Source organism: Oncorhynchus keta, unplaced genomic scaffold (assembly GCF_023373465.1).
Source record: "Oncorhynchus keta strain PuntledgeMale-10-30-2019 unplaced genomic scaffold, Oket_V2 Un_contig_1897_pilon_pilon, whole genome shotgun sequence".
Taxonomy (NCBI): Eukaryota; Metazoa; Chordata; class Actinopteri; order Salmoniformes; family Salmonidae; genus Oncorhynchus; species Oncorhynchus keta.
In genome coordinates, this window is record NW_026281219.1 from 4582 (window position 1) to 29644 (window position 25063).

Sequence of the window (25063 nt, forward strand, 5' to 3'; positions counted from 1 at the left end):
GAATGAGTGGTGTGTTACCCTGAAGTAGAGTGGTGTGTTACCCTGAAGTAGAGCGGCTGAAGGGAATGAGTGGTGTGTTACCCTGAAGTAGAGTTGTGCGTAGCGGCTGAAGGGAATGAGTGGTGTGTTACCCTGAAGTAGAGTTGTACGAATGAGCGGCTGAAGGGAATGAGTGGTGTGTTACCCTGAAGTAGAGTTGTGCGTAGCGGCTGAAGGGAATGAGTGGTGTGTTACCCTGAAGTAGAGTTGTGCGTAGCGGCTGAAGGGAATGAGTGGTGTGTTACCCTGAAGTAGAGTTGTGCTGAAGTAGAGCGGCTGAAGGGAAGTCGTGTTGATGTCCTGAAGGGTCAGCTGGTTCTGCTCCTGGATGTGTGGTGCCTGGACCAGAGCTAGACACTCAGAATGGAGCTCTCTGCCACCTAGACACACAGAGAGACGTGAGGAGCTGGACCAGAGCTAGACACTCAGAATGGAGCTCTCTGCCACCTGAGACACACAGAGAGAGCGTGAAGGGAATGAGCTGGACCCAGAGCTAGACACTCAGAATGGAGCTCTCTGCCACCTAGACACACAGAGAGACGTGAGGAGCTGGACCAGAGTAGAGGTGTGTTACCCTGCTAGACACTCAGAATGGAGCTACCCTCTGCCACCTAGATACACAGAGAGACGTGTGGTGCCTGGACCTGAGCTAGACAGAGAGATGGAGGAGCTGACCAGAGCTAGACACACAGAGAGACGTGAGGAGCTGGACCATGAGCTAGCAGAAGGGAATGCTGGTGTGTTACCTGAAGTAGACACAGAGAGACGTGAGGAGCTGACCAGAGCTAGACACACAGAGAGACGTGAAGGAGCTGGACCAGAGAGAGTGGGAGCTTACCCTGAAGTGTAACATGCACACACACCAACCTGATGCACCCTGCAGTAAAGAGCCAAGCTCGGCAGGGATCACCAGGTGTGTGACGTCAACCACCTCTCTCTTCGTCAGCTTCCTACACACACACACACACACACACACACACACACACACACACAGGGAACACACACACACACACACCACGCACGCAGCCTGGGAAGCCACCCTGGCAGGGATCACCAGGTGTGTGCACACAGCAAGTTACCCTGAATAAAAGAGGAGTGGTGTGCCTCCCTCCTACCCTGAAGTAGACTCACACACACCCTCACACACCACTCCTGAAGGGACACAGTGGTGTGTCACCCACACTCCCACCTCCTCTCCCCCTCCAGCATGAGTGGTGTGTTACCCTCCTCCATCCCTCTCCATCTACTCACCATCTCCCTCCTCCTCTCCACCCCTCCTCTCCTCTACTCACCATCTACCCTCCTCCTCTCCCCCTCCTCTCCTCTACTCACCATCTCCCTCCCCTCGCCTCTCCCTACTCCCCTCCTCCTCTGCGTAGCCTCCATCTCCCTCCTCCTCTACCCCTCCTCTCCTCTACTCACCATCTCCCTCCTCCTGCCTCCCAGACCTCCTCTACTCCCACCTCCTCACAGAGACGTGAGGAGCTCCATCTCCCTCCTCTGCCACCCCCTCCCCTCCTCTCCATCTCCTCAGAGACTCCTCTCCCTCCTCCACCTCACAGAGAGACGTCCCCTCCTCTCCTCTACTCACCATCTCCCTCCTCCTCTCCTACCCCACAGAGAGACGTGAGGTGCCTCCTCTAGAAAGACTCTCCATCTCTCTCCTCCCTCTCCCCTCCTCTCCTCTTCCATCTCACCATCTCCCTCCCCTCTCCTCCTCCTCCTCTCCCCCTCCTCCCTCTCCCTCCAGGGATCCTCTGATCCCCCTCCTCTCCCCTCTACTCACCATCTCCCTCCTCCTCTCCCCTCCTCTCCCTCCGCACTCACCATCTCCTCTCCTCCTCACTGACCTCCCCTCCTCTCCCCCTACTCACCATCTCCCTCCTCCCTCTCCTCCACTCCTCTCCCCCTCACTCTCCATCTCCCTCCTCCTCTCCTCCTCCTCTCATCTACTCCCCATCCTCTCTCCTCCCCTCTCCCCCCCTCCTCTCCCCTACCCCTCCTCACCATCTCCCTCCTCCTCAACCCCCTCCTCTCCTCTACTCTCCATCTCCCTCCTCCTCTCCCCTCCTCCTCTCCATCTCCTCTCCCTCCTCCTCCTCTCCTCTACTCCCTATCTCCTCCTCTCCTCCTCTCCCCCTCCTCTCCCCCTCCTCTCCTCTACTCACCATCTCCCTCCTCCTCCCCCTCCTCCCTCTCCATCTCCCTCTCTCTCCATCTCCTCTCCTCCTCTCCCCCTCCTCTCCTCTACTCACCATCTCCCCCTCCTCCTCCTCCATCTCCCTCCTCCTCCCCTCCTCTCCTCTCCTCACCATCTCCCTCCTCCTCTCCTCTCCCTCTCCTCTCCCTCCTCCTCTCCCCCCCCTCCTCCCTCCATCTCCCTCCTCCTCTCCCCTCTCCTCTCCTCCCTCTCCATCTCCCTCCTCCTCTCCCTCCTCCTCTCCTCTCCATCTCCCTCCTCCTCCTCCTCCTCTACTCACCATCTCCCTCCTCCCTCTCCTCCTCCTCTCCATCTCCCTCCTCCTCCCTCCTCTCCTCACCATCTCCCTCCTCCTCTCCTCCCTCCTCTCCATCTCCCTCCCTCTCCTCCTCTCCCCTCCTCCTCCTCTACTCACCATCTCCCTCCTCCTCTCCTCTCCATCTCTCCTCCCCCCCCTCCCTCCTCTACTCACCATCTCCCTCCTCCTCTCCTCCTCTCCTCTACTCACCATCTCCTCCTCCTCTCCTCTCCTCCTCTTCCCTCTCCATATCCTCTCCTCCCTCTTCCTCCTCCTCTCCCCCTCCTCTCCTCTACCTCCATCTCCTCCTCCTCCTCTCCTCCTCTCCATCTCCCTCTCCTCTCCTCCCTATCACCATCTCCCTCCTCCTCTCCCCTCCTACTCTCCATCTCCTCCTCCTCTCCTCCTCCTCTCCCTCCTCTCCTCTCCTCTCCATCTCCCCCTCCTCCATCTCCCCTCCTCTCCTCTCTTCTCACCATCTCCCTCCTCTCCCTCTCCTCCTTCCTCCTCATTATTTCCTCCTCTACTTCCATCTCCATCCTCCTCCTCTCCTCCTACTCACCATCACCCTCCTCTTCCTCCTCCTCTACTCTCCATCTCCCTCCTCCTCTACTTCCATCTCCCTCCTCCTCTACTCCTATCTCCCTCCTCCTCTCCCCATCCTCTCCTCCTCCATCTCCCTCCTCTCCCTCCTCTCCTCTCCATCTCCATCCTCTTCCTCCCTCCTCTACATCTCCCTCCTCTCTACTCACCATCTCCTCCTCCTCCTCTACTCTCCATCTCCCTCCTCCTATCCCCTCCCTCCTCTACTCACCATCACCCTCCTCTTCCTCCCCCTCTTCTCACCATCTCCCTCCTCCCTCCCTCTCCTTTCCTCTTATAATTTCCTACTCCCTTTCCCTATTCCTCCTCTCCTCTACTCACCATCTCCTCCTCTCTACTCTCCATCTCCCTCCTCCTCTACTCTCCATCTTCATCCTCCTCCCTCCTCCTCTACTCACCATCTCCCCTCCTCCCTATCCCTAACTAGATCTCCTCACCATAACCCTCCTAGAACAGGTCATTCATTCCTCTACTCCAGGTCCTCCTCCCTACTCAGCATCACCCCTCTCCTCCCCCTCTCTCACCATCTCCTCCTCCTCTCCTTTCCTAATGTGTATTTCCTACTCCCTTCGTTCCTCCTCTCCTCTCCTCAGGTCTACTCACCATCTCCTCCTCTCCTCCTCTGACTTTCCTGCGGGCCTCCCCTTCATCTACAACAGAATAAAACATTATTAACCCTAACTAGAACAGGTCAGGTTTACTAACCCTAACTAGAACAGGTCATTATTAACCCTAACTAGAACAGGTCATTATTAACCCTAACTAGAACAGGTCATTATTAACCCTAACTAGAACAGGTCATTATTAACCCTAACTAGAACAGGTCATTATTAACCCTAATACTGTGTATTGTATTATGTTGTGTACTGTATTATGTTGTGTACTGTATTATGTTGTGTACTGTATTATGTTGTGTACTGTATTATGTTGTGTATTATGTTGTGTACTGTATTATGTTGTGTACTGTATTATGTTGTGTATTGTGTTACTGTATTATGTTGTGTACTGTTTATGTTGTGTACTGTATTATGTTGTGTATTGTATTATGTTGTGTACTGTATTATGTTGTGTATTGTTGTGTACTGTACATGTTGTGTATTGTTGTGTACTGTATTATGTTGTGTATTGTATCATATGTAGTTATTGTTGTGTACTGTATTATGTTGTGTATTGTGTATTATGTTGTGTACTGTATTATGTTGTGTATTGTATTATTGTGTACTGTATTATGTTGTGTATTGTATTATGTTGTGTATGTATTATGTTGTGTATTGTTGTGTACTGTATTATGTTGTGTACTGTATTATGTTGTGTACTGTATTATGTTGTGTACTGTATTATGTTGTGTATATGGTGTGTATTATGTTGTAACTGTATTATGTTGTGTACTGTATTATGTTGTGTCATTATTGTATTAACTGTGAATTGTATTGTTGTGTACTGTATTATGTTTGTACTGTATTATGTTGTGTATTGTATTATGTTGTGTACTGTATTATGTTGTGTATATGTTGTGTATTGTATTATGTTGTGTACTGTATTATGTTGTGTATTATGTTGTGTTGTGTGTATTGTGTATTATGTTGTGTACTGTATTATGTTGTGTATTGTATTATGTTGTGTACTGTATTATGTTGTGTACTGTGTATTATGTTGTGTACTGTATTATGTTGTGTATTGTATTATGTTGTGTACTGTATTATGTTGTGTATTGTATTTATTGTGTTATGTTGTGTATTGTATTATGTTGTGTATTATGTTGTGTACTGTATTATGTTGTGTACTGTATTATTGTATTATGTTGTGTATTGTATTATGTTGTGTACTGTATTATGTTGTGTATTGTATTATGTTGTGTATGTGTGTATTATGTTGTGTATTGTATTATGTTGTGTACTGTATTATGTTGTGTACTGTATTATGTTGTGTATTGTATTATGTTGTGTACTGTATTATGTTGTGTGTATTATGTTGTGTACTGTATTATGTTGTGTACTGTATTATGTTGTGTACTGTATTATGTTGTGTATTGTATTATGTTGTGTACTGTATTATGTTGTGTATTGTTATGTGTGTGTATTATGTTGTGTATTGTATTATGTTGTGTACTGTATTATGTTGTGTATTGTATTATGTGTGTGTATTATGTTGTGTACTGTATTATGTTGTGTACTGTATTATGTTGTGTATGTGTGTACTGTATTATGTTGTGTACTGTATTATGTTGTGTATTGTGTTGTGTACTGTATTATGTTGTGTATTGTATTATGTTGTGTACTGTGTATGTTGTGTATTATGTTGTGTATTGTATTATGTTGTGTATTATGTTTGTGTACTGTATTATGTTGTGTGTTGTGTACTGTATTATGTTGTGTACTGTATTATGTTGTGTATTGTATTATGTTGTGTACTGTGTATTATGTTGTGTATTGTATTATGTTGTGTACTGTATTATATGTTGTGTATATGTGTGTATGTTGTGTATTGTATTATGTTGTGTACTGTATTATGTTGTGTATTGTATTATGTTGTGTATTGTATTATGTTGTGTATTGTATTATGTTGTGTACTGTATTATGTTGTGTACTGTATTATGTTGTGTATTATATGTTGTGTATTGTATTATGTTGTGTATTGTATTATGTTGTGTACTGTATTATGTTGTGTACTGTATTATGTTGTGTACTGTATTATGTTGTGTATTATGTTGTGTACTGTATTATGTTGTGTACTGTATTATGTTGTGTATTGTATTATGTTGTGTATTGTATTATGTTGTGTATTGTATTATGTTGTGTATTGTATTATGTTGTGTATTGTATTATGTTGTGTATGTTGTACTGTATTATGTTGTGTACTGTATTATGTTGTGTACTGTATTATGTTGTGTATTATGTTGTGTACTGTATTATGTTGTGTATATGTTGTGTATTATGTTGTGTACTGTATTATGTTGTGTACTGTATTATGTTTGTGTATTATTGTATTATGTTGTGTACTGTATTATGTTGTGTATTGTATTATGTTGTGTACTGTATTATGTTGTGTATTGTATTATGTTGTGTACTGTATTATGTTGTGTACTGTATTATGTTGTGTATTGTATTATGTTGTGTACTGTATTATGTTGTTGTGTATTTGTATTATGTTGTGTATTGTATTATGTTGTGTATTATGTTGTGTATTGTATTATGTGTGTACTGTATTATGTTGTGTATTGTGTTATGTTGTGTACTGTATTATTGTACTGTATTATGTTGTGTACTGTATTATGTTGTGTACTGTATTATGTTGTGTACTGTGTTATGTTGTGTGTATTATGTTGTGTACTGTGTTATGTTGTGTATTGTATTATGTTGTGTGTTGTAGTATGTTGTGTACTGTATGTGTGTTGTGTATTGTGCCCATGTGTACTGTGTGTTGGTGTGTATTGTGTGTAATGTTGTGTACTGTGTTGTGTATTATGTTGTGTATTGTTGTGTGTGTTGTGTATTGTGTGTGTAATGGTGTGTATTGTGTGTACTGTATTTGTGTGTATTGATGTGTGTATTATGTGTGTTGTGTAATGGTGTGTAGTGTGTACTGTGTGTAATGGTGTGTAGTGTGTGTAATGGTGTGTTGTGTATTGTGTTGTGTGTAATTATGGTACTGTATTATGTGTGTGTATGTTGTGTGTACTGTGTGTAATGGTGTGTAGTGTGTGTAATGGTGTGTAGTGTGTACTGTGTGTAATGTGGTGTGTACTGTGTGTGTAATGGTGTGTATTTCTGTGTGTAATGGTGTGTAGTGTGTGTAATGTGTACTGTGTGTAGTGGTGTGTAGTGTGTAATGGTAATGGTGTGTACTGTGTGTGTAATGGTGTGTAGTGTGTGTAATGGTGTGTAGTGTGTGTAATGGTGTGTAGTGTGTGTAATGGTGTGTAGTGTGTAATGGTGTGTAGTGTGTGTATAGTGTGTGTACTGTGTGTAGTGTGTGTATGGTGTGTACTGTGTGTAATGGTGTGTAGTGTGTGTAATGGTGTGTAGTGTGTGTAATGGTGTGTAGTGTGTGTAATGGTGTGTAGTGTGTGTGTGTAGTGTGTGTAATGGTGTGTATGGTGTGTGTGTAATGTGTGTGTGTGTGTAATGGTGTGTAGTGTGTGTAATGGTGTGTAGTGTGTGTGTAATGGTGTGTATGGTGTGTAGTGTGTGTAATGGTGTGTAGTGTGTGTAATGTCTGTGTGTACCTGTGATGTATCTCTTGTGTAGTGTGTGTAATGGTGTGTAGTGTGTGTAATGTGTGTGTAGTGTGTGTGTAGTGTGTGTAATGGTGTGTAGTGTGTGTAATGGTGTGTAGTGTGTGTAATGGTGTGTAGTGTGTAATGGTGTGTGTGTAATGTGTAGTGTGTGTATGGTGTGCAGTGTGTGTAATGGTGTGTAGTCTTGTGTGTGTGTGTATTGTGTGTGTGTAATGTGTGTAGTGTGTATCTGTGTGTAATGGTGTGTAGTGTGTAGTGGTGTGGATGGTGTGTGTGTGTAGTGTGTAATGGTGTGTAGTGTGTACTGTGTGTAATGGTGTCATGTTGTAATGGTGCTGTAGTGTGGTGGAGTGTGTAGTGTGTGTAATAGTGTGTGTAAGGGAGTGTGTACTGTGTGTAATGGTGTGTAGTGTGTGTAATGGTGTGTAGTGTGATGGTGTGTAAGTGTGTAGTGTGTGTAATGGTGAGTAGTGTGACTGTGTGTAATGGTGGTAGTGTGTGTAATGGTGAAAGTGTGAGAATGTGGTAATGAGTAAGGTGAGTGAGACTGGGTGTGGAGTGTGTGGAGGGAAAAGGCAGTGTGTGAAGGATGGGTGTAGTGAGGTACTGGTGGGAAGTGTGTGTAATGGTGTGAAGGTGGTAAGGAGAGCTTCCTGGAGGGAGGGAGGGTGAGGGAGGGAGGGGATGGGGAGGGGAGAGTGGGAGAAGGAGGGAAGGAGAGAAGAGGGAGAAGGAGGGAAGGTGTGTAGTGGTGTAAGGTGTGAAGGAGAGACAGATGGTGAGAAGTGTGGAAGGAGAGACAGAGGGAGAAGGAGGGAGGGAGGAGAGACATGAGGGAGAAGAAGGAGGGGAAGGACCAGAGGGAGAAGGAGGGAAGGAGAGACAGAGGGAGAGGGAGAAGGATGGAAGGAGAGAGGGAGGAGAAGGATGGAAGAGAGAGGAGAAGGAGGGAAGGAGAGACAGAGGGAGAAGGAGGGAAGGAGAGACAGAGGGAGAAGGAGGGAAGGAGAGACAGAGGGAGAAGGAGGGAAGGAGAGACAGAGGGAGAAGGAGGGAAGGAGAGACAGAGGGAGAAGGATGGAAGGAGAGACAGAGGGAGAAGGATGGAAGGAGAGACAGAGAGAGGGAAGACAGAGGGAAGGAGGGACAGAGGGAGAAGGAGGGAAGGAGAGACAGAGGGAGAAGGATGGAAGGAGAGACAGAGGGAGAAGGAGGGAAGGGAGGACAGAGGGAAAAGGAGGGAAGGAGAGACAGAGGGAGAAGGAGGGAAGGAGAGACAGAGGGAGAAGGAGGGAAGGAGAGACAGAGGAGGGAGGGAAGGAGAGACAGAGGGAGGAGGGAAGGAGAGACAGAGGAGAAGGAGGGAAGGAGAGACAGAGAGAGAAGGAGGGAAGGAGGGACAGAGGGAGAAGGATGGAAGGAGAGACAGAGAGGAGAAGGATGGAAGGAGAGACAGAGAGAGAAGGAGGGAAGGAGGGACAGAGGGAGAAGGATGGAAGGAGAGACAGAGGGAGAAGGATGGAAGGAGAGACAGAGGGAGAAGGATGGAAGGAGAGACAGAGAGAGAAGGATGGAATGAGAGACAGAGGGAGAAGGATGGAATGAGAGACAGAGAGAGAAGGATGGAATGAGAGACAGAGAGAGAAGGATGGAAGGAGAGACAGAGGGAGAAGTAACACAGACGTCTCAGTAGTTTTACAGTGCTTACAGTATGTACCGTGGTAAAATCATTAGGTTGCCATCGGGTGGTTATGTGTTCTTTACCCTGTCTGGTATCTGTAGTGAGGGTGGTTATGTGTTCTTTACCCTGTCTGGTAACTGTTGCAGGGGGGGTTGTGGGTTCTTTACCCTGTCTGGTAACTGTAGTGAGGGTGGTTGTGGGTTCTTTACCCTGTCTGGTAACTGTTGCAGGGGGGGTTGTGGGTTCTTTACCCTGTCTGGTAACTGTAGTGAGGGTGGTTGTGGGTTCTATACCCTGTCTGGTAACTGTAGTGAGGGTGGTTGTGGGTTCTTTACCCTGTCTGGTAACTGTTGCAGGGGGGGTTGTGGGTTCTTTACCCTGTCTGGTAACTGTAGTGAGGGTGGTTGTGGGTTCTATACCCTGTCTGGTAACTGTAGTGAGGGTGGTTGTGGGTTCTATACCCTGTCTGGTAACTGTAGTGAGGGTGGTTGTGGGTTCTATACCCTGTCTGGTAACTGTAGTGAGGGTGGTTGTGGGTTCTTACCTGTCTGGTAACTGTAGTGAGGGTGGTTGTAGGTTCTATACCCTGTCTGGTAACTGTAGTGAGGGTGGTTGTGGGTTCTATACCCTGTCTGGTATCTGTAGTGAGGGTGATTGTAGGTTCTTTACCCTGTCTGGTAACTGTAGTGAGGGTGGTTGTGTGTTCTATACCCTGTCTGGTAACTGTAGTGAGGGTGGTTGTGTGTTCTTACCCTGTCTGGTAATTGTAGCGAGGGTGGTTGTGTGTTCTATACCCTGTCTGGTAACTGTAGTGAGGGTGGTTGTGTGTTCTATACCCTGTCTGGTAACTGTAGTGAGGGTGGTTGTGGGTTCTATACCCTGTCTGGTAACTGTAGTGAGGGTGGTTGTGGGTTTTTTACTCTGTCTGGTAACTGTAGTGAGGGTGGTTGTGGGTTCTTTACCCTGTCTGGTAACTGTAGTGAGGGTGGTTGTAGGTTCCCTACCCAAGGATCTGGTAAGAGGTCAGGGGTTGAGGTTCTTATACCCTGTCTGGTAACTGTAGTGAGGCCTGATTGTAGGTTCTAAAAAGTCCTGTCTTGGTTCTGAACTCCTTGTAGTCTGGATGATCTTGGTTTCGTTTCCTGACAAAGAACATGCGTGTGTATCTCTGCAGGGTGAGGGCCGCCACCTGACGAACGCGCTCTCTCTTAGACTCCAACAACTGGTACACGTCCTCCTTCAGAAACAGCTGAGCAACACACACAGAGAGAACAACCAGACATCACTGTTTAAGACTGTAGTTTACATTGTCACTGAAAGTATTGTACAGGAACAGGAAGCCAGGTGAAGAGGTTCTGGTCTCTCACCCACACAACACATCCTGAATTAACATGCTCAACTTAGTAGCTACTACTTGGTAGGCCCTGGGTAGGAGGGTTAGGGGTTAGGTGTAGATGGTTACCTTAGTAACAACTAATTGGTAGGCCCTGGGTAGGAGGGTTAGGGGTTAGGTGTAGATGGTTACCTTAGTCACTCCTACTTGGTAGGCCCTGGGTAGGAGGGTTAGGGTTAGTGTAGATGGTTACCTTAGTAACAACTACTTGGTAGGCCTCGGGTAGGAGGGGGTAGTGTAGATGGTTAGGGGAGTTAGGGTTAGGTGTAGATGGTTACCTTAGTCACTCCTACTTGGTAGGCCCCGGGTAGGAGGGTTAGGGGTTAGGTGTAGATGGTTACCTTAGTCACTCCTACTTGGTAGGCCCTGGGTAGGAGGGTTAGGTGTAGATGGTTACCTTAGTCACCCTACTTGGTAGGTCACTCCCTGGGTAGGAGGGTTAGGGTTAGGTATAGATGGTTACCTTAGTCACTCCTACTTGGTAGGCCCTGGGTAGGAGGAGGGTTAGGTGTAGATGGTTACCTTAGTCACTCCTACTTGGTAGGCCCTGGGTAGGAGGGTTAGGGGTTAGGTATAGATGGTTACCTTAGTCACTCCTACTTGGTAGGCCCTGGGTAGGAGGGTTAGGTGTAGATGGTTACCTTAGTCACTCCTACTTGGTAGGCCCTGGGTAGGAGGGTTAGCGGTTAGGTATAGATGGTTACCTTAGTCACTCCTACTTGGTAGGCCCTGGGTAAAGGGGTTAGGTATAGATGGTTACCTTAGTCACTCCTACTTGGTAGGCCCTGGGTAGGAGGGTAAGCGGTTAGGTATAGATGGTTACCTTAGTCACTCCTACTTGGTAGGCCCTAGGTAGGAGGGTAAGAGGTTAGGTGTAGATGGTTACCTTAGTCACTCCTACTTGGTAGGCCCTGGGTAGGAGGGTTAGGGGTTAGGTATAGATGGTTACCTTAGTCACTCCTACTTGGTAGGCCCTGGGTAGGAGGGTAAGCGGTTAGGTATAGATGGTTACCTTAGTCACTCCTACTTGGTAGGCCCCGGGTCGGAGGGGAACCAGTTTGCTGAGCATGATGACACAGTTCTCCCCATCAGGAGCTGGAGGCTGCTTCACACCCACCAGAGACTTGTACCTGACACACACAAACACACAGGTTAGAGGAGGCTGTCCCCACCAGGGACTGATACCTGACACACACAAACACACAGGTTAGAGGAGGCTGTCCCCACCAGGGACTGATACCTGACACACACAAACACACAGGTTAGGAGGAGGGACTGTCCACAAACACACAGGGACTGTCCCCACCAGGGACTATACCTGACACACACAAACACACAGGTTAGAGGAGGCTGTCCCCACCAGGGACTGATACCTGACACACACAAACACACAGGTTAGAGGAGGCTGTCCCCACCAGGGACTGATACCTGACACACACAAACACACAGGTTAGAGGAGGCTGTCCCCACCAGGGACTGATACCTGACACACACAAACACACAGGTTAGGAGGGAGGCTGTCCCAAACACCAGGGACTGATACCTGACACACACAAACACACAGGTTAGAGGAGGCTGTCCCCACCAGGGACTGATACCTGACACACACAAACACACAGGTTAGAGGAGGCTGTCCCCAACAGGGACTGTTACCTGACACACACAAACACACAGGTTAGAGGAGGCTGTCCCCACCAGGGACTGATACCTGAACACACAAACACACAGGTTAGATGTTGGAGGCTGTCCCCACCAGGGACTGATACCTGAGACAAACACACAGGTTAGAGGGGTGTTTTTACCTGAACAGGAAGATGTTGTTACTGTCCCCAACAGGAAGATGTTGAAGGCCAGTCTAACAGGGTGTTTTACCTCAACAGGAAGATGTTGAAGGCCAGTCTAACAGGGTGTTTTACCTGAACAGGAAGATGTTGAAGGCCAGTCTAACAGGGTGTTACCTGAACAGGAAGATGTTGAAAGCCAGTCTAACAGGGTGTTTTACCTGAACAGTTGAAGATAGGGTGTTTTACCTCAACAGGAAGATGTTGAAGCCAGTCTAACAGGGTGTTTTACCTGAACAGGAAGATGTTGAAGGCCAGTCTAACAGGGTGTTTTACCTGAACAGGAAGACGTTGAAGGCCAGTCTAACAGGGTGTTTTACCTGAACAGGAAGATGTTGAAGGCCAGTCTAACAGGGTGTTTTACCTGAACAGGAAGATGTTGAAGGCCAGTCTAACAGGGTGTTTTACCTCAACAGGAAGATGTTGAAGGCCAGTCTAACAGGGTGTTTTACCTGAACAGGAAGATGTTGAACAGGAAGTCCAGCCAGTTTTACCTAACAGGAAGATGTTGGGTGTTTTACCTGAACAGGAAGATGTTGAAGGCCAGTCTAACAGGGTGTTTTACCTGAACAGAAGAGATGTTGAAGTTTTACCCAGTCTAACAGGGTGTTTTACCTGAACAGGAAGATGTTGAAGGCCAGTCTAACAGGGTGTTTTACCTCAACAGGAAGATGTTGAAGGCCAGTCTAACAGGGTGTTTTACCTGAACAGGAAGATGTTGAAGGCCAGGGTGTTTTACCTAACAGGAAGTGTTTTTACCTGAACAGGAAGATGTTGAAGGCCAGTCTAACAGGGTGTTTTACCTGAACAGGAAGATGTTGAAGGCCAGTCTAACAGGGTGTTTTACCTGAACAGGAAGATGTTGAAGGCCAGTCTAACAGGGTGTTTTACCTGAACAGGAAGATGTTGAAGGCCAGTCTAACAGGGTGTTTTACCTGAACAGGAAGATGTTGAAGGCCAGTCTAACAGGGTGTTTTACCTGAACAGGAAGATGTTGAAGGCCAGTCTAACAGGGTGTTTTACCTGAACAGGAAGATGTTGAAGGCCAGTCTAACAGGGTGTTTTACCTGAACAGGAAGATGTTGAAGGCCAGTCTAACAGGGTGTTTTACCTGAACAGGAAGATGTTGAAGGCCAGTCTAACAGGGTGTTTTACCTGAACAGGAAGATGTCTAACTGGGTTTTTTGAAGGCCAGTGAACAGAAAGACGTTGAAGGCCTAACAGGGTAACCCTCTCTCCGGATCCTGATGGTCTCCAAGATACCAGAATACCTCAGCTGACTGCCGACCAGCTCCGTCTCAAACACACCTGGCTCCTACACATACAAGCAAACACACACATATCATGGCAATACCAACAATATCACTGTTAAAACCTCTCTGGGGCCTCCTGTACTGCAGCGCCAGCTGTGCCACCAGAGACTCTGGGTTCGCCGCCCAGGCTCTGTTGTAACTGGCCGCGACCGGGAGGTCCGTGGGGCGACGCACAATTGGCCCAGCATCGTCCGGGTTAGGGAGGGTTTGGCCAGTAGGGATGCCCTTGTCTCATCGCGCACCAGCGACTCCTGTGGCGGGCCGGGCGTAGTGCACGCTAACCAAGGATGCCAGGTGCACGGTGTTTCCTCCGACACATTGGTGCGGCTGGCTTACGGGTTGGATGCGCGCTGTGTTAAGAAGCAGTCTGACTTGGTTGGGTTGTGTATCGGAGGACGAATAACTTTCAAACTTCGTCTCTCCCGAGCCCGTACGGGAGTTGTAGCGATGAGACAAGATAGTAGCTACTAAACAATTGGATACCAACCGAAATTGGGGAGAAAAAGGGGTAAAATTCAGAAAACAAGGACGGTAGCGTCCCTCCTCGCAAACAGCCAGTGAAATTGCAGGGCGCCAAACAGAAAATGAACAGAAATAATTAAAATTCCTGAAATATACAAGTATTTTACACCATTTTCAATATAAACTTGTAAATCCAGCCACAGTGTCCGATTTCAAAAAGGCTTTACGATGAAAGCACATCAAACGATAATGTTAGGTCAGTACCTAGTCGCAGAAAAACACAGCCATTTTTCCAGCCAAAGAGAGGAGTCACGAAAAGCAGATATAGAGATAAAATTAATCACTAACCTTTGATGATCTTCATCAGATGACACAATGTTACACAATATGTTTAGTTCGATAAAGTTCATATTTATATCCAAAAAATCTCAGTTTACATTGGCGCGTTATGTTCAGTAGTTCCAAAAACATCCGGTGATTTTGCAGAGAGCCACATCAATTCACAGAAATACTCATAATAAACATTGATAAAAGATACAAGTGTTATGCATGGAACTTTAGATAAACTTCTCCTTAATGCAACCGCTGTGTCAGATTTCAAAAAGCTTTACAGAGAAAGCACACCATGTAATAATCTGAGTACAGCGCTCAGACAACAAATCAAGCCATACAGATATCAACAGAAGAGTCAACAGAAGTCAGAAATAGCATTATAAATATTCACTTACCTTTGATGATCTTCATCAGAATGCACTCCTAGGAATCCCAGTTCCACAATAAATGTTTGATTTGTTCGAGAAAGTCCATAATGGCTGTTTTGGGAAGAAGGTAACCAAGCGCAGTGTTCATCTTTTTAATGTAAACTGAACACTGCATAGCAAAACAACTGAAAACTGTGATGTGGAAACAGTTCTGTCTGTGCTGACACACAAAGACAGAAAACAACCACCACCAAAACACAATAGAAAACAGGCTCCCTAAAATGGTTCTCAATCAGGGTTAAACGATTGACACCTACCTTCTGATTGAGAACCATACCAGGCCAAACACAGAAATAGCAAATCATAGACAAACTAACATAGACAACCCACCCAACTCACGCTCTGACCATACTAAAATGAAAAGACAAAACAAAGGAACTAAGGCCGGAACGTGTTAAACTGTGATGTCCAAATACCTCCTTTGTTTGGCTTAGAACACAACCAAACAATACCACTGCAAGTCCAGGCGAAAGTTCAGATGAATGGTCATATTACAGTTCGAGTAACATGTAAACTGTATAGAATCAATCTTTGTGGATGTTTTTATCATAAATCTTCAATATTGTTCCAACTGTGAATTCCTTTGTCTTAGAAATGAGATGGAACCAGCTAACTCTCATGTGAGCGCACGTGATCAGCTATGGCACTTCTGTCTGGCTCAAACAGCTCATTCTTCCTCCATCACAGTAAAAGCATCAAACAAGGTTCTAAAGACTGTGACATCTAGTGGAAGCCTTAGGTAGTGCAATATGACCACCATAGACACTGTATATTTGATAGGCAGTGATTTGAAAACTCAGATTTCTCCTGTTGGATATTTTCTCAAGTTTTTGCAGCTGCCATATGAGTTCTGTTATACATACATCATTCAAACAGTTATAGAAATCAGAGTGTTTTCATCCAAACCTACTAATAATATGCATATATTAGCAACTGGGCCTGAGTAGCAGGCAGTTTACCTCTCCACCTTATTCATCCCAGCTTCTCAATACTGCCCCCAGTCCCAAAATTAAACTCTTTCACACTGTGATGTTAAGATTTACCTTCTGATGTGGAGACCACTGTTAAACTGTGATGTGGAGTCCTACCTTCTGATGTGGAGACCACTGTTAAACTGTGATGTGGAGACCTACCTCTGACTGTCTGGCTTAATGCAGCTAACCAACAATACCACTGTTAAACTGTGATGTGAGACCTACCTTCTGATGTGGAGACCACTGTTAAACTGTGATGTGGAGACCTACCTTCTGATGTGGAGACCACTGTTAAACTGTGATGTGGAGACCTACCTTCTGATGTTAATATTAATAATAATAACCACCTACCCTTTAATACTGTTAAACTGTAACATCTTTAATTGGAGACCTACCTTTGATATTAGAGAAAGAATAACAATAACACTCTTAAACTGTGATCTTGGAGACCTCTCCTTAATAATAATAATAACACCTCCTCCCTTTAATATTATAATAATAATAATAACACCTCTCCTCCCTTTAATATTAAATTTAATAATAACACCTCCTCCCTTTAATATTAATAATAAGACCACTCCATTTAAACTGTAATAATAACACCTCTCCTCCCTTTAATATTAATAATAATAATAACACCTCTCCTCCTCCCTTTAATATGAATAATAATAATAACTCCTCTCCTCCTCCCTTTAATATTAATAATAACACCTCTCCTCCCTTTAATATGAATAATAATAACACCTCTCCTCCCTTTAATATTAATAATAACAATAACAATTAATAATAACACCTCTCCTCCCTCCCTTCCTTTAATAATATATAATAATAATAATAACACCTCTCCTCCCTCCTTTAATATTAATAATTAATAAATAATATTAATAATAACACCTCTCCTCCTCCCTTTAATATTAATAATAATAACACCTCTCCTCCCTTTAATATTAATAATAATAACTCCTCTCCTCCTCCCTTTAATATTAATAATAATAATAACACTCTCCTCCTCCCTTTAATATTAATAATAATAACTCCTCTCCTCCTCCCTTTAATATTAATAATAATAATAACACCTCCTCCTCCCTTTAATATTTAATAATAACTCCTCTCCTCCTCCCTTTAATATTAATAATAATAATAACACCTCTCCTCCTCCCTTTAATATTAATAATAATTAATATAATAATAATAACACCTCTCCTCCCTTTAATATTAATAATAATAATAACACCTCCTCCTCCCTTTAATATTAATAATAATAATAACACATCTCCTCCCTTTAATATTAATAATAATAATAACACCTCTCCTCCCTTTAATATTAATAATAATAATAATAATACCTCTCCTCCCTTTAATATTAATAATAATAATAACACCTCCTCCTCCCTTTAATATTAATAATAATAATAACACCTCTCCTCCCTTTAATATAATAATAATAATAACACCTCTCCTCCCTTTAATATTAATAATAACACCTCTCCTCCCTTTAATATTAATAATAATAATAAACTCTCCTCATCCCTTTAATAATAATAATAATAACACCTCTCCTCCCTTTAATATTAAATAATATAACACCTCTCCTCCCTTTAATATTAATAATAATAATAACACACCTCTCTCCTCCCTTTAATATTAATAATAATAACCTCTCCTCCCTTTAATATAATAATAATAATAACACCTCTCCTCCCTTTAATATTAATAATAATAATAACACCTCTCCTCCTCCCTTTAATATTAATAATAATAATAACACCTCCCTCTCCTCCCTTTAATATTAATAATAATAATAACTCCTCTATTAATAATAATCCTCCCTTTAATATTAATAATAATAATAACACCTCTCCTCCCTTTAATATTAATAATAATAATAACACCTCTCCTCCCTTTAATATTAATAATAAAACACCTCTCCTCCATCCCTTTAATATTAATAATAATAATAACACCTTTCCTCCTCCCTTTAATATTAATAATAATAATAACACCTCTCCTCCTTTAATATTAATAATAATAATAACATCCTCCCTAACACCCTCCTCCCTTTAATATTAATAATAATAATAACACTCGCCTCCCTCCCTATTAATATTAATAATAATAACACCTCTCCTCCTCCTTTAATATTAATAATAATAATAATACCTCCTCCTCCCTTTAATATTAATATTAATAATAATAATAACACCTCTCCTCCCTTTAATATTAATAATAATAATAACACCTCTCCTCCCTTTAATATTAATAATAATAACACCCTCCTCCCTTTAATATTAATAATAATAATAACACCTCTCCTCCCTTTAATATTAATATTAATAATAATAATAAACCTCTCCTCCCTTTAATATTAATAATAATAATAACACCTCTAATCCTTTAATATTAATAATAATAATAATAACACCTCTCCTCCCTTTAATATTAATAATAATAATAACACCTCTCCTCCCTTTAATATTAATAATAATAATAATAATAATACCTCTCCTCCCTTTAATATTAATAATAATAATAACACCTCGCCTCCCTTTAATATTAATATTAATAATAATACCTCGCCTCCCTTTAATATTAAATAATAATAATAATATAATAATAATAACCTCTCCTCCCTTTAATATAATAATAATAATAATAACACCTCTCCTCCTTTAATATTAATAATAATATAATAATCCCTCCTCCCTTTAATATTAATAATAATAACACCTCGCCTCCCTTTAATATTAATAATAATAATAATAATAACACCTCTCCTCCCTTGTAATTAATAATAATTAACATAAATTAATAATAATAACACCTCCTCCCTTTAATATAATAATAATAATCACCGTGCCTCCCTCACATGACCTCCCTTTAATATTTAATGACCTCGACCTCCGCGTGAACCAGGAAGTAAGGTTGGCCTCCATCTTTAATACAATAATAATAATAACATTGCATCATTAATATCTACCCCATTTGACGTAATAATAATAACAGTACTCCATTGATATTTAATAATAGTAACATTTTCTCCCTTTTCTATTAATAATAATAATAACAGTTGTTTAATATGTAATAATAATATAACAGACCCCTTTAATATTTAATAATGGAGGTTTGTAGTCTCCATCTTGTTCTACCAGTTCCAGAAGTGAATTACCTATCCCTGGAGGGTGAGTCTTGGTGGAGACCAGGGGTGATTTACTGTCCCTGGAGGGTGTAGTCTGAACAGGTTTACAGACCTCTATGCTGATTACCTATCCCTGGAGGGTGTAGTCGTGAACAGGTTTAAAGACCAGGTTAGTGATTACCATCCCTGGGGGTGTTGTCTGAACAGACTTAGATAGACCAGGTTGTGATTGTATCTATCCCTTTTGGTGTCTGTCTGAACAGGTTTAAAGACCAGGTTAGTGATTCCATTTAGAGGTACATTTTCTTCAGGTCTACTACTACTATGAGTGTTTATCCCTGGAGGGTGTAGTCTGAACAGGTATAAAGACCAGGCGAGTGATTTACCTATCCCTGGAGGGTGTAGTCTGAACAGGTTTAAAGACCAGGCTAGTGATTTACTATCCCTGGAGGGTGTAGTCTGAACAGGTATAAAGACCAGGTTAGTGAATTACCTATCCCTGGAGGATGTTGTCTGAACAGGTATGAAGACCAGGTTAGTGAATTACCTATCCCTGGAGGGTGTTGTCTGAACAGGTATAAAGACCAGGGAATTACCTATCCCTGATGTCTGAACAGGTATAAAGACCAGGTTAGTGAATTACCTATCCCTGGAGGGTGTAGTCTGAACAGGTATAAAGACCAGGTTAGTGAATTACCTATCCCTGGAGGGTGTAGTCTGAACAGGTATAAAGACCAGGCGAGTGAATTACCTATCCCTGGAGGGTGTAAAGTCTGAACATGTTGTCTGGTTTAAAGACCAGGTTAGTGAATTACCTATCCCTGGAGGGTGTATGTCTGAACAGGTATAAAGACCAGGCTAGTGATGTACCTATCCCTGGAGGGTGTAGTCTGAACAGGTATAAAGACCAGGTTAGTGAATTACTATCCCTGGAGGGTGTAGTCTGAACAGGTATAAAGACCAGATTAGTGATTTACCTATCCCTGGAGGATGTTGTCTGAACAGGTATAGAGACCAGGTTAGTGAATTACCTATCCCTGGAGGATGTTGTCTGCAGTTACGGATGTTTGCTCATTATGTCTGAGACAGGGATATCACAATGACTGATCTCAGATGTCTTGTTACATTGACTGATCTGGAGACAGGGATAAACCATCACATACTGCCAAGTTACATTGACTCTGGAATAAAGCATTACATCCATGGCTGATCTCAGATATCTGGGGCCAAGTTACATTGACTGATCTGGAGACAGGGATAAAGCATCAAATCCCATGGCTGATCTCAGATGTCTAGGGCCAAGTTACATTGACTGATCTGGAGACAGGAATAAACCATCACATCCCATGGCTGATTTCAGATGTCTAGGGCCAAGTTAATCTTCCCTTTCACGTAAGAAAGTCATGACCATCATGCTTTTAGGGAAATAGGTTAGTTTTGTACATGTATTAAACTGTGAGATTGAACAATTCCAGTCTCCTTGCTGAGGGGGTCCTCCCCTGATCATGTTTTTACGCTTTGAAAGTTTACATACACCTTAGCCAAATACATTTAAAATCTGTTTTTCACAATTCCAGACATTTAATCCTAGTAAACATTCACTGTCTTAGGTCAGTTAGGATCACCACTTGATTTTAAGAATGTGAAATGTCAGAATAATAGTAGAGATAATGATTTATTTCAGCTTTTATTTCTTTCACCACATTCCCAGTGGCTCAGAATTTTACATACACTCAATTCGTATTTGGTAGCATTGCCTTTAAATTGTTTTATTTGGGTCAAACATTTCGGGTAGCCTTCCACAAGCTTCCCACAATAACTTGGGTCAATTTTGGGCCATTCCTCCTGACAGAGCAGGTGTAACTGAGTCAGGTTTGTAGGCCTCCTTGCTCACACATGCCTTTTCAGTTCTGCCCACACATTTTCTATGGGATTGAGGTCAGGCTTTGTGATGGCCACTCCAATACCTTGACTTTGTTGTCCTTAAGCCATTTTGCCACAACTTTGGAAGTATGCTTGGGGTCATTGTCCATCAGGAAGACCCATTTGCGACCAAACTTTAACTTCCTGACTGATGTCTTGAGATATTGCTTCAATATATCCACATAATTTTCCCTCCTCATGATGCCAACTATTGTGAAGTGCACCAGTCTCTCCTGCAGCAAAGCACCCCCACAACATGATGCTACCACCCCTGTGCTTCACGGTTGGGATGGTGTTCTTCGGCTTGCAAGCCTCCCCCTTTTTCCTCCAAACATAACGATGGTCATTTTGGCCAAACAGTTCTGTTTTTGTTTCATCAGACCAGAGGACATTTCTCCAAAAAGTACGATCTTTGTCCCCATGTGCAGTTGCAAACCGTAGTCTGGCTTTTCTATGGTGGTTTTGGAGCAGTGGCTTCTTCCTTGCTGAGCGGCCTTTCAAGGTAATGTTGATATAGGACTCGTTTTACTGTGGATATAGATACTTTGTACCTGTTTCCTCCAGCATCTTCACAAGGTCCTTTGCTGTTGTTCTGGGATTGATTTGCACATTTTGCACCAAAGTACGTTCATCTCTAGGAGACAGAACGCGTCTCCTTCCTGAGCGGTATGATGGCTGCGTGGTCCCATGGTGTTTATACTTGAGTACTATTGTTTGTACAGATGAACGTGGTACATTCAGGCATTTGAAAATTGCTCCCAATGATGAACCAGACTTGTGAAGGTCTACAAATTCTTCTGAGGTCTTGGCTGATTTCTTTTGATTTTCCCATGATGTCAAGCAAAGAGGCACTCAGTTTGAAGGTAGGCCTTGAAATACATCCACAGGTACACCTCCAATTGACTCAAATGATGTCAATTAGCCTATCAGAAGCTTCTAAAGTGTATGTAAACTTCTGACCCACTGGAATTATGATAGAGTGAATTATAAGTGAAATAACCTGTCTTTAAACAATTGTTGTATAAATGACTTGTGTCATGCACAGAGTAGATGTCCTAACCGACAAACTATAGTTTGTTAACAAGAAAGTTGTGGAATGGTTGAAAAACGAGTTTTATTGACTCCACTGTATGTGGCAGGAAGCTGTGACTCTTTGACATTCTACTCCAGAAGTAAAGAAAAGAAACTCCAGAAAGGTGCCAGGTAACATATTGGTAGAAATCAGGTTTATTATTACAAATATATTGTCCCATGCATCTAGCTTATGGTCTATATTATCAGATGTGCTGTTAGCAATAAGCATTATCACCTGCAGCCCAAATGATTTATGACTAGGTAAATAGATCAACTATTGTCTGGTTTAGTTTAATAACACCATTACATGACTAGTTCTAACCCCTAACCTCTAAGCCCTAACCCCTCCTACCTTGTTCTTGCTGTGGCTGAACAGATCGAGAACCTGCTGTCCAACCTGGTCCTAGTTCTAACCCCTAACCCCTAACCTCTAACCCCTAACCCCTAACCTCTAACCCTCCTACCTTGTTCTTGCTGTGGCTGAACAGATCGAGAACCTGCTGTCCAACCTGGTCCTAGTTCTAACCCCTAACCCCTAACCTCTAACCCCTAACCTCTAACCTCTAACCCTCCTACCTTGTTCTTGCTGTGGCTGAACAGATCGAGAACCTGCTGTCCAACCTGGTCCTAGTTCTAACCCCTAACCCCTAACCTACCCTCCTACCTTGTTCCTGTGGCTGAACAGATCGAGAACCTGCTAACCCCTAACCCCTAACTAACCTCTAACCCCTAACCTCTAACCCCTCCTACCTTGTTCTTGCTGTGGCTGAACAGATCGAGAACCTGCTGTCCAACCTGGTCCTAGTTCTAACCCTAACCCCTAACCTCTAACCCCTCCTACCTTGTTCTTGCTGTGGCTGAACAGATCGAGAACCTGCTGTACAACCTGGTCCTAGTTCTAACCCCTAACCTCTAACCCCTAACCTGCTGAACAGACCCCTGTCCAACCTGGTCCTACCTCTAACCCCTAACCCCTAACCCCTCCTACCTTGTTCTTGCTGTGGCTGAACAGATCGAGAACCTGCTGTCCAACCTGGTCCTAGTTCTAACCCTCTAACCCTAACCCCTAACCTTGCTGTGGCTAATCGAGAACCCTCCAACCCCTAGTTCTAACCCCTAACCTCTAACCCTCCTACCTTGTTCTTGCTGTGGCTGAACAGATCGAGAACCTGCTGTCCAACCTGGTCCTAGTTCTAACCTCTAACCCCTAACCTCTAACCCTCCTACCTTGTTCTTGCTGTGGCTGAACAGATCGAGAACCTGCTGTCCAACCTGATCCTAGTTATAACCTCTAACCCCTAACCCTAACCCCTAACCCTAACCCCTCCTACCTTGTTCTTGCTGTGGCTGAACAGATCGAGAACCTGCTGTCCAACCTGGTCCTAGTTCTAACCCCTAACCCCTAACTGTCTAACCCCTAACCTAGTTCTAACCTAACCCCTAACCCCTCCTACCTTGTTCTTGCTGTGGCTGAACAGATCGAGAACCTGCTGTCCAACCTGGTCCTAGTTCTAACCCCTAACCCCTAACCTCTAACCCCTAACCCCTAACCTCTAACCCCTCCTACCTTGTTCTTGCTGTGGCTGAACAGATCGAGAACCTGCTGTCCAACCTGGTCCTAGTTCTAACCTCTAACCCCTAACCTCTAACCCCTCCTACCTTGTTCTTGCTGTGGCTGAACAGATCGAGAACCTGCTGTACAACCTGGTCCTAGTTCTAACCCCTAATCCCCCTAACCTCTAACCCCTAACCCCTAACCTAGTTCTAACTAACCCCTAACCCCTCCTACCTTGTTCTTGCTGTGGCTGAACAGATCGAGAACCTGCTGTCCAACCTGGTCCTAGTTCTAACCTCTAACCTCTAACCTCTAACCCCTCCTACCTTGTTCTTGCTGTGGCTGAACAGATCGAGAACCTGCTGTCCAACCTGGTCCTAGTTCTAACCCCTAACCCCTAACCTCTAACCCCTAACTAACCCTAACCCCTAACCCTAAACCTTGTTCTTGCTGTGGCTGAACAGATCGAGAACCTGCTGTACAACCTGGTCCTAGTTATAACCTCTAACCCCTCCTACCCCTCCTACCTTGTTCTTGCTGTGGCTGAACAGATCGAGAACCTGCTGTCCAACCTGGTCGTAGTTCTTATCCAGAAACTTGTGAACCTAACAGAGAGATGACAGAAGGTATAACAGGAAGAAACCATATTAGGAAGAAACCATATTATAAGCCATCGACTGTCGGATCTGTTTTGGTCTGTCTCATTTACTGTGTTGTTAATTGATGTTTTGGTCTGTCTCATTTACAGTTCGAGAATATGGGATGTTTTGGTCTGTCTCATTTACTGTGTTGTGTAATATGGGATGTTTTGGTCTGTTCTAACCTCTCTCATTTACTGTGTTGGGTAATATGGGATGTTTTGGTCTGTCTCATTTACTGTCTTTGTGTAATAGGGATGTTTTGGTCTGTCTCATTTACTGTGTTGGGTAATATGGGATGTTACAGTCTGTCTCATTTACTGTGTTTAGGTAATATGGGATGTTTTGGTCTGTCTCATTTTACCATCGTAATATGGGATGTTTTGGTCTGTCTCATTTACTGTGTTAGGTAATATGGGATGTTTTGGTCTGTCTCATTTACTGTGTTGGGTAATATGGGATGTTTTGGTCTGTCTCATTTACTGTGTTGGGTAATATGGGATGTTTTGGTCTGTCTCATTTACTGTGTTGTGTAATATGGGATGTTTTGGTCTGTCTCATTTACTGTGTTGGGTAATATGGGATGTTTTGGTCTGTCTCATTTACTGTGTTGGGTAATATGGGATGTTTTGGTCTGTCTCATTTACTGTGTTGGGTAATATGGGATGTTTTGGTCTGTCTCATTTACTGTGTTGGGTAATATGGGATGTTTTGGTCTGTCTCATTTACTGTGTTGGGTAATATGGGATGTTTTGGTCTGTCTCATTTACTGTGTTGGGTAATATGGGATGTTTTGGTCTGTCTCATTTACTGTGTTGTGTAATATGGGATGTTTTGGTCTGTCTCATTTACTGTGTTGGGTAATATGGGATGTTTTGGTCTGTCTCATTTACTGTGTTGGGTAATATGGGATGTTTTGGTCTGTCTCATTTACT

General features: G+C 43.5%; 1 protein-coding gene across 1 annotated transcript in view; it reads right to left on the reverse strand.

The window, feature by feature from the left end:
- Positions 1-284: 284 nt before the first annotated feature.
- The window catches only part of LOC127920331 (unconventional myosin-XV-like), a gene marked incomplete at its 3' end in the record, with an annotated part of 105236 nt that continues 80457 nt past the window's right edge, over positions 285-25063 (reverse strand). Inside the window, exons 17-23 of the mRNA XM_052504249.1 lie at positions 24018-24095; positions 13515-13607; positions 12814-12857; positions 11464-11581; positions 10104-10307; positions 641-650; positions 285-419 (exon numbers count right to left, since the gene is read on the reverse strand). Coding sequence (XP_052360209.1) covers positions 285-419; positions 641-650; positions 10104-10307; positions 11464-11581; positions 12814-12857; positions 13515-13607; positions 24018-24095 — 682 coding nt within the window. The remainder of the gene's footprint in view (positions 420-640; positions 651-10103; positions 10308-11463; positions 11582-12813; positions 12858-13514; positions 13608-24017; positions 24096-25063) is intronic.